The 9,058-nt window shown below is 42.7% G+C and overlaps 2 protein-coding genes across 2 annotated transcripts; both read right to left on the minus strand.

The window, feature by feature from the left end:
• Positions 1 to 1,275: 1,275 nt before the first annotated feature.
• On the minus strand, positions 1,276 to 4,656 carry LOC114427182 (inverted formin-2-like). Its single transcript, XM_028395055.1, has 14 exons — positions 4,529 to 4,656; positions 3,962 to 4,429; positions 3,646 to 3,791; positions 3,481 to 3,542; positions 3,286 to 3,388; positions 3,097 to 3,182; positions 2,912 to 3,012; positions 2,738 to 2,808; positions 2,560 to 2,667; positions 2,399 to 2,469; positions 2,184 to 2,304; positions 1,946 to 2,110; positions 1,628 to 1,730; positions 1,276 to 1,538 (listed from the first exon to the last, which is right to left on the minus strand). Exons 2-14 carry the CDS (start codon positions 4,401 to 4,403, stop codon positions 1,312 to 1,314), a joined length of 1,806 nt encoding a protein of 601 aa, XP_028250856.1. The 5' UTR covers positions 4,404 to 4,429; positions 4,529 to 4,656; the 3' UTR covers positions 1,276 to 1,311.
• A 546-nt stretch (positions 4,657 to 5,202) lies between these two features.
• LOC114427184 (inverted formin-2-like) lies at positions 5,203 to 8,767 on the minus strand. The gene is made up of 5 exons (XM_028395056.1): positions 8,615 to 8,767; positions 6,680 to 7,090; positions 6,042 to 6,157; positions 5,687 to 5,846; positions 5,203 to 5,240 (listed from the first exon to the last, which is right to left on the minus strand). The coding sequence occupies exons 2-5, from the start codon at positions 7,074 to 7,076 to the stop codon at positions 5,203 to 5,205; spliced, it is 711 nt and encodes a 236-aa protein (XP_028250857.1). The 5' UTR covers positions 7,077 to 7,090; positions 8,615 to 8,767.
• Positions 8,768 to 9,058: the final 291 nt, after the last annotated feature.

The raw sequence follows: 9,058 nt of genomic DNA on the forward strand, positions 1-9,058 counted from the left end.
CTGTTTTCTGTCAGGTTGTCTTGCTCCTGAATTTGTAAATTAAAATGTAAATGTAAATGTAAAATATTTCAACAGTAGCACCTGGTTTTTCAGCTTTCTGTTTATACAATTAAAATTGGCACAAGGTGTCTGCCAGACAATTAAGAAAAGCTAAATACTTAATGTAACCCAGTAGTTAATTGGGCTTTGTTATATTTTTATTTGATGTTGTGTTCCTTTAATTCTTTTAAGATCACCCCAGTCATTCTACAAGCTGTCAATCAGTTGATTTCATTTGTTATTGGTTTTCATTGGTCATGCCTTGACCTGTGGTTGTCAGATTGGATGAGGGGAGTAAATTACGCCCGTTTGGCACGGGAATTGGTTGTGTGAGCGTGTGTGCGGAACAGCTTCAGCCGAAACTTTATAAGAGTAAAAGAATTATTCAGTAACTGAGTGTAAACGCAGCGACCACTCTCACGTGAAAGGGCAGAGGCAGTGAAGAACCTGTGGAGCAGGAGTTTCACCCCTTTCTGCTGTGTCTTGGTGAGTTTATGAACGTATGTAAGCGCGGCTATGCTGTTAGCCATGCAGTTAGCCATGTTGTCGTCCGTGTGGAGCTCGGTGGGAAAACCCATGGCTCTGTTAGTGAACCGGCTTGATTTACTGTTTACTGTGTGCACCAGAAGCATAATAACAGGTCACATGTTGTAGCCGTGAGGTCAGATGAGGTCAGATTTATTCAGATGCTAAATGTTGTTATATGTTTATGTTATGTTATTTTCTGATGTATAGCACGGTTTTTATTTAATGTTCATGTTAAAATAAGCTATCTATTCAATTTATATACATGTATGGAGTATACAGTGTGTGTACTTAGAGCATACAATTTATTGAGGATGTTTGATGTGATGTTGTCAGGCAAATGATCTAAAAGACAGAGGAACTGACCATAACTTATGGGAAAATTCTTTCATAATTGTTAAAAATTAACGTTAGAAAATATTCATATATAATATGTAAGTTTAGGAAGGAAAACACATTTTATCATTTCATTGTATTGTGTGACAGTGACAGTTATATGATTTTATATGTAGATTTATATGGCCATAAACAAGATTTCTATGGAGCTATATAGTGATAGTCCTGTTCTGTACAGGCTAGGTTTTTCAGAGATCCCTGAATCTACGGATAGATGTTCTCCTTGACGAAGGAGATGGCGAGCCCCCAGTGAGACTTCCTTGGAGTGACAAGATTTTGCGTACCAGGGAGGGAGACCACCTCTTGGTCCATCGTGAGAGTTACATTTTCCTGTTAATTAATAAACACAGGCTATGATCTAAAGCCGTTCACTTCTCCTGTGACTTGGTGACCCTCTTTCTGACGTTTGGAGGGAGCGGAAGTGGTGGCTGTTCTGGTGGCTTCTTTGCCTACAGACTTCGCACTTGAACCTAAATCGCACCTTGGCCGGGTCTTTCTTAGGTTGAAACCTTTACTGATATCCGCCAGAAGGTTGTCGATGATGCAGCCATCATTCTGTGGTTCAAAGCCTTTCTTGACTGAAAAAGAAGAGTACAAAGATAGTGTGAAATTACAGCTTTGTGAGAACTTTTCAGTACAGAGAAAGAACAAGCTATTCATAACTTACTATTTTTTCCATTCTCTCCTTTTTGTCTCTTGGACTCTTCCTCTGCCAGCTGCTTCTTTCTCTTCTCAGCCTTGGCTGCTTGTTCTTTCCTGGTTTTGTTTTCCTGTTATTATGAAATAAAGGATGTCACTCACTGCCCAAGCACAAAATCCAGCAATTTTTCTCTGTATCATTTCAGCATATGAAATAAGATCTTTCAGTTTTTCTGCAGTGCATTGATACACATGCTGCATACAAAACACGACACCCACACACATTCAACAACCAAGCATGCAAGTAGAAAATGTAGTCCCATGATGTTTAAACAGCCACCCTGACCTTGAGTGCCTTTATGAAAAGACCTCGGAATGTACTGATGGTGCTGAAGAGTTCCTCCAGTGACAGCTGACTAGAGTCTTCACACAAATAAGAAGCAAGGTCACTCCGCTTCATCTGAATCTCAGTGAATTTCTCACTCAGAGTTTCACATGCCAGCAGATTTTCCTGTGACAGATGAAGACAAAAGATGAGAATTCACAACAATGCAGAGTAATCCATTTAGTAGAGAAAATCTTACCTGTAGAAGTTTTGCATACTGCTCCTTCACTTCTTCCACAGAGTTAGAGACTTTCTTGCCCGTCTCATTCAATCGTTTTAGTAAGGCACTGGTTTCCAACTGAACCGATTCCAGATTAACTCTGAGAACAAAGTGCATTGTCATTTGCAAATTTGCAAATTAAAAAAACCCAACAAACAAACATTTGTTTGTGGGGATGTGAATGAGTTCTGTACCCTGCTGCTTTTTCACATATCTCTACATCATCTGGCAGTGCTAGCAGCTCCGGGTGGTTCGCTTCTGCTTCCTTTGGAAAACAAGCCAAGCAGTTGGTAATTAAACAAGTTCATGACGGAGGGGGAATACAGCTATGGCAGCTGTTAGCCAGTCAGCGTACCTCCAAGATATGATGAAGCAGCGTAATGCGGCTCTTGTTGGCCTTGGTCTCCGTTAGCTTCAGCAGAGAGCTGAGCTTGAACCCTTCAGCGTTCCCTGTGTGACTTCCCTGGAAGTAAACCAGCTATTAAAAATGCAAGCTCTGTTTAAATGACAGAAACAAATAGAGGGGTTCTTACGTAGTTGAGAAAATTTCCCACGTCAAGGATGAGCCTGCAGAAACGGGGCATAAGTGTGCTCACTCTGAGAGCTGAAAAAATGCATAAACATTGTTAATTTGAATATATATATATATGTACAATACAGGACAGCATGCATGTGCACTACAGATGGAGGGTCTGATATTTACTTACACTGGCAAGCCTCCTCAACCAGCTTGACTTTAGGTTTGAGCATGTCCAACACCAAGGCAGTCTCCTCACACAACATCATGCACTCAATTCTCAACTGATAACTATGGAGTCAAGCAAGTGTGCAAAGTAAGTGCATTGGATTGACAGGATCACATAAAGAGCGGATAAACAATAACTACAGTTACCATGGCACACTAAGAAGGGAGGTGTAGAAGCGGTCAACATTTGCCAACTTGTCTCTTTCTCCTTGGAAGGACTTCAAATTTTCAATCTACATCAAGACAGTGAGTCAGACATTCAATTAAGTTTCAAGTGGGCTGATGAGGGTGGAAAGGCTCTCTTTATAAGGATGCAGAAGTGTTAATAGTACAAACCTCATGCTTCTCTGGTAAGAGCTTTAGAAGCTGTTTTAGCACCTCTACATCAAACTTGGTCCGGTCACCGTTCTGGATCATGGCTACAAATTCCTCATTTGTGCTGGACCAGAATATAACGTAAAGTATTGATCAGTGAAAAAAATGTCAAACTATAAAGAAACAAAACAAACAAAATAAAGTGTGATGTCTCACCATTTGAACTGCTTTAAAAATATGTTCAAATTCAAGTTTTTCTTTGGATCAATAAATGTAATCTATAAGAAAAAAAGAGAGGAACGATAGATGTATTGATTGTTCAGTAATCAGCTGTGAGTGCTGCAGCTCTGAGGAGCACTGTCGAGTGTTGACCAAGCACACCTCTTTAGGCTCCTTGTTGACAGGAGCAGCTGCCCCCTTGTCTTTGTGCTCGGTCACTGGGAGACAGAACAGCTGTTCGATACTGCTGTAGTCCGGCTTGGGAGGAGGTGGCTCTTTCTGAACTGAGGCCCACATGGAGTGACCATCTGTGTAAAAAGAGGAAGAAAGTAACCCGTCATCAGCTCGTGTGGTTCCATTTGTCATCACCATCATTCCAAATCCTCTAACATGAGGAAATCATCTGCAAAGCCCAGACTAAATAACAGCCAAGAGTGGAGAAAGGACCGCCTGGAAAAAACAAAACATCTCCACTTACCAGTAACAGAACGTAGTTTCTGCCAGTTGAGTTTTTTCATCCGCAGGGTGGGGCACCGACCTGCCTTTGTGGGTGCACCGCACCCCAACGCCTGGCTGCTCTGAGACACAATCATGCCTGGAGGAGGTGGAGGTCCAGCGTCCATACCCGGTAAAGGCAGAGGCGGTGGGGGTCCGACGCCAATCCCTCCAGGTAACGGTGGAGGAGGTGGTGGTGGCGGTGGAGGTGCAGTCATATTAGGGGGAAGAGGAGGTGGAGGTGGTGGCAGAGGAGGAGGAGCAGCACACACTGGCTTCTGAGAGGATGCTATGATTGTCTCTGGTTTGTCTGTGTCTTTTTGGTCCAGGCCAGTCTGCACAGCCTTGTGAACTCTGACCACCGCTCCGTCCAATTCATAGTGATCCACACTGATTTTCCCTTTGAAAAACATCAGCCGCTGCATGATCTTCTCGCAGGACTCAATCTGAGCTGAAGCACAAATCCAAACAGACACACAAACATACACAGATGAACCCCATTTCAATCAACTTCTCCCATCACAACAAAAGCTTTTAGCCATATTGTCACCTGCTGATCTTTCCTGGATAATGATAAAAGCTAGCCATTAGCCTCTTCTGAGTGTTGACCTAATGTGAATGAATTGCTGTTGCTGTGCTGACTCACAGTCCTGGGCCAACATTAGGGCTCTGTTTGTGATGGCCTCCAGTGCCAGCCAGATATCTGAGCGTCCTGGTCCCAGCACCAACAACGTCTGCAGGATGGACAGCAGCTGGAGAGAGACTGGAGAGCTGCTAACCTGCACACACACCCAGATGAATCAAGGTTATAAATAAGCAAAAGATATAAACAGGTTGTTGCTTAGTTTCCGCCATAGATGATAAAAGCTTTCCAGAAATCTGCTCTCACCTTGTTGAAGAGTGTAGTGAAGACCTCAGTGTGATTGCTCATATCAATGCCCCCATACACTCGCAGCAGCTCTTCCTCATCTTCAGCCATTGCCTCTTCAAAAGCCTCACATTGAATAATCAAGTCTTCATCCTCCTGCTCCCTGCACAGCAGATATACAGATCACAATAATTAGATGACATTTTATTAATGCAATGCAAAGGACCTTTGCTTAAATTACTGTTATTAACAGACAGAAATTGACAACTTCTTTTTCTTAAAGCTCTCACAATGGCCTTTTAAATGAACCGTAGTGAGTTGTAGTATTAAGGGACTGACAAACTCAAAAGGATGGCTCACCTCAACTTTGGCAGAATGTCAAGTAACTGAAGGCCTGTACAAACAAAGGAGAGACAATGAAACACAGTCCAAAGTAATTATTAGGTTTTAAGTATATCATAAAATCACAACACACATTTTCTCACAGTAGCATATGTTACTTCCAAGCGGCAACCTTCGGGGCTCAAACTTGAAGCCCATGCGGAAGTGTCAAAACTTGTAATTCACGCCACAACTGCTGGGGGCTGGCTCCAAAAGCGAGTAATTTCCCATAGACTCCCATGTTAAAATGGCCGATTTCATAGCAGAAATTAACATGTTTACAGCCTGGTACAAAAAACCACTCTGGTCTCAAATGATGGTTCTCTTCTAGTGTCAATTGTACGGGGGGTGAATTTTTTTACAACTCACTCGTTTCAATTGTATTCGGACTTACTTAAATTACGCATAATTATGGGCGTTGCCGCAATGGGATCTCAATGGGCTGAACAAAGAACTTACCAATAAACTCCTTTCTGATCTTATCTCTCTGCCTGAGGTCCTCTGTGCCAAAGATGATAGCGTTGATGGCACTGAGGAGTGTGAACATGTAAGGGACGTTATCCGTGGCCTGCAGCTCATTCATGATCACGCTAAAGCGATACTGCTGCGTCTTCACACCCTGAAGGGAAAATCAAAGTCAGGGTAAATCCTCCATGATGCACTGTAACTCTGCAAAGCTTGTGTGAGAAACCTGCCACTAGAGGGCACTATTTAGAGATTAATCAATAAGAGATGATGCAGATTCATTAACAGCAAATCTCACAACACATAACTACATTTGAAAATAGACTTGTCCACATATTCCTCTACTCACCTTGTAGTGGTCCAGTGCATCAAGTGAGAGGCGATGACCGTCTGTAGAGAACATGCTGAGAGCTGCAAGGAGTTCAAACACCTGCCTCTTCACCATGGTGTTGGAGGTGTCCAAAGCTGTGGAACATGATGATAGCAGACATCATTACAGATACTCATTTAACACCAGTTTCTTTTAAATCAGATTTAATTCAAGCTCTTCTCTATATTCACTGCTCCTCACAACTAGACCCAGACAGAGTGCTTTGTTTTGTCTTTCAGGCAATGCAACGTGAACTTTGCCCTCTAAAGATGTGGCATTGTACTGTAGATAAATGTGTATGCAGGTTGGGGGGAAAAAGCATTATCCACAACACACAGACATTTTAACGGATGTCCTCAAATAACCCTTGATGATTCACATCTGTACAGACAGTACAGGATTGGAAAATTCAGCTCAGTACAATGAGTCACAAAGAACCATGTGAGCTATGACCACTTTAACATAGTATGAAAATAAATTGTAAGGATTATGTGACACCTTTAACATGTCATATGTTTATTTCTGCACTAAAATGAGCCATTTTAACTATAAAATATTTGGTGCTATGTTTATTTTTTTGCATGATTTTCCATGTGTGTAATGTTTTTATGGTTAACCTTGAGACAGCTTCCGAATGTATCCCTCATTCTCTATGATGAAGTGGATCCCTGCTGATGAGTTCATGACTGCACGGACGCAACTGACACAGGTGAGCTGCAGGAGGGCATCCGCGATGTGAGAGCATCCCCGGCCGGACAGCCTGTCGAGGGCCTCCAGGAGGAGGTCTAATCCACTCAGTTCTAGGAACTGGACCATCCATGTCTGGTCACTGCCTTCTAGGCGACACTTTAGCCCAGAGTAGTTGACCACAGTGGGAACTTGCAACAGCCTGATGCACAGCTCCGGATCAGCACTTTCCAAGTTGGCCTCCTGCTGAGTGTCAGAGTCCTGCGAGGAGCCAAGACGACCTCTAACTGCAGCCCACTTATTTTTCCCATCGGATTTCCCTGACATGTTGGCTGGTAGAACTGTAGAGAAGAAAGAATTCAAGTTAATTTCACAGCTTTGTTAATGTTGTGTAGATGAAAAGAGACATTTTGCATCAAATTTGATCTTCTTTCAGACTGTGCCTGTTTTCACTGATAGCCAGTATGTTGTCATTGCTATCCAGAATCCAGAGGAAGCATGCCAAAACAAGCCCTTATCAGAAGGAAAAACAGAAAGGGAAATGATAGCTCTGCACTTTGTAGATGAGTAAGACATGTCAGCAGTCCAGCCATGACCAGCTCTGCCAAACATTGCTCCTGCTGCAGAGAGAGATCTGCTGTGAGTCTACTACATAAGCATGTGTATTTTCAAGTTTAAAACTGTGATATGAATGTGATATGAAAAGCTTGTAAAGACATGTGAGCATGCAGAAACATCATACCAGCAAGTGACACAGACATGAATGCACATGACTGACCAAGAAGTGGCCTTCTCCATGCTTAGGGCACAGTCCACTCCTTCGGGAACCTGTCCAACCCCCCAGCTTCTTTTGAGTATAAACACATTCCCACAATCTAGAAGTATCAACGGTTTGAGGGACAAGCCTAGATATAGATGGAATGTGCCCCTGCCACCCTTTCAGGCTAATAAGAGTGATGCCCAGCAATCCTTTCAAAACATGATGTGACACATTGTGTTTTCACTTTCAGTGGGAGGAGAGAACAAAAGTCGCAAGTTGACGCCTGTAATCTGGAGATAATTCACAGTCATGAACACTTGACATGATGATAGTGTGACTTTAAGATGCACTGTCTGAGAATTTTGTCAAACGGATCCTCATTCTGGAAAATCCACAGTCATGGGACCTCATGCCCCACCATGGCTCAGGAATTTATCAGAGGGAAGGAAAGGACTTTCCTGGAACATCTGCCACTGTACCGCATCAACACTTAGGAACATGTCCAATCAGTCATTTCCTTTGAGACATATGGAAAGCTTGTGCATGGGAATACATGTGATTTACATACATTTCAAAAGCTCATTGTTTAAATAGATTCAGAGGAGAATACTTGTTGCCAAACCAGGTTTGACCCTTTGGATACTAAGATGACAGTTATCTTGGAAAACTTGCTTGTTGCTTGGAAGTGCTATGCGCACTCTGAAAAACTTTTGCAGTATCTGCAAAATGATCATTGCAACACAGAGCATCTGGTGCTCGTTTAACTCACATTCTCGTTTAAATGTTTCCCTCCTTCATACTATAAGGCAGCAAGGTTTGCAGGAACAGCCCGTTACTACCTCCAGGATGGATCGACATGACTGCTGTCACTTTGCCAGTCTCCATCACGCACTGGCTCGTTATTAATAAGTACCTGAAACAGCGACATTAACAGTGCGTCTCTGCTACTTTGCGCTGCGATTTCCCCCCTTCTACATTCCAGGAGACATAACGGGACTACAGTAAGGTCACCTCTCTGTGGCAGGAAAACAAGGCGCCAGAAATCCCAATGATCGCTTCTCAGTGGCTGCTGCACCATTATAAAATCACCTACATGATGCCTTACCTGGTGTTATCCCAGAAATAAACACTTGAAGAATCGCGTCCTCTGAGGTCTTCAGGTGAAGGTGCTCCTCCCAGCCATCCAGGCAACCTTTTTCTCTCTCTCTCTGACTACAGATGAGATGTGGATGGACCCTCTTATATGTGCAGCCCCTGAGCTTTCACTCACTTGTGACAGACTTATAGTCAAGTAGCAGCACCAAGCTCAACATAAACTTTCAGAATAAAACGCAGAAGTATGCCAACGTGTAACCTCTTAATGCATTGCGTAACTGCAAAGAAGATGTATTTTATTTAAAATACAATAAAACATCTGTTACACAAATGTGTACATTATCGAAAAGTCAGGATCAAAAGAGAATAAACGGCTGCAACACTTGGTGTTGCTGCAAACTATTATCCACTTTTCCCTCAGAGAGTTTTCATGCAGAGCTTTATATTTTAAAGT

Source organism: Parambassis ranga, chromosome 22 (assembly GCF_900634625.1).
Source record: "Parambassis ranga chromosome 22, fParRan2.1, whole genome shotgun sequence".
NCBI lineage: Eukaryota > Metazoa > Chordata > Actinopteri > Ambassidae > Parambassis > Parambassis ranga.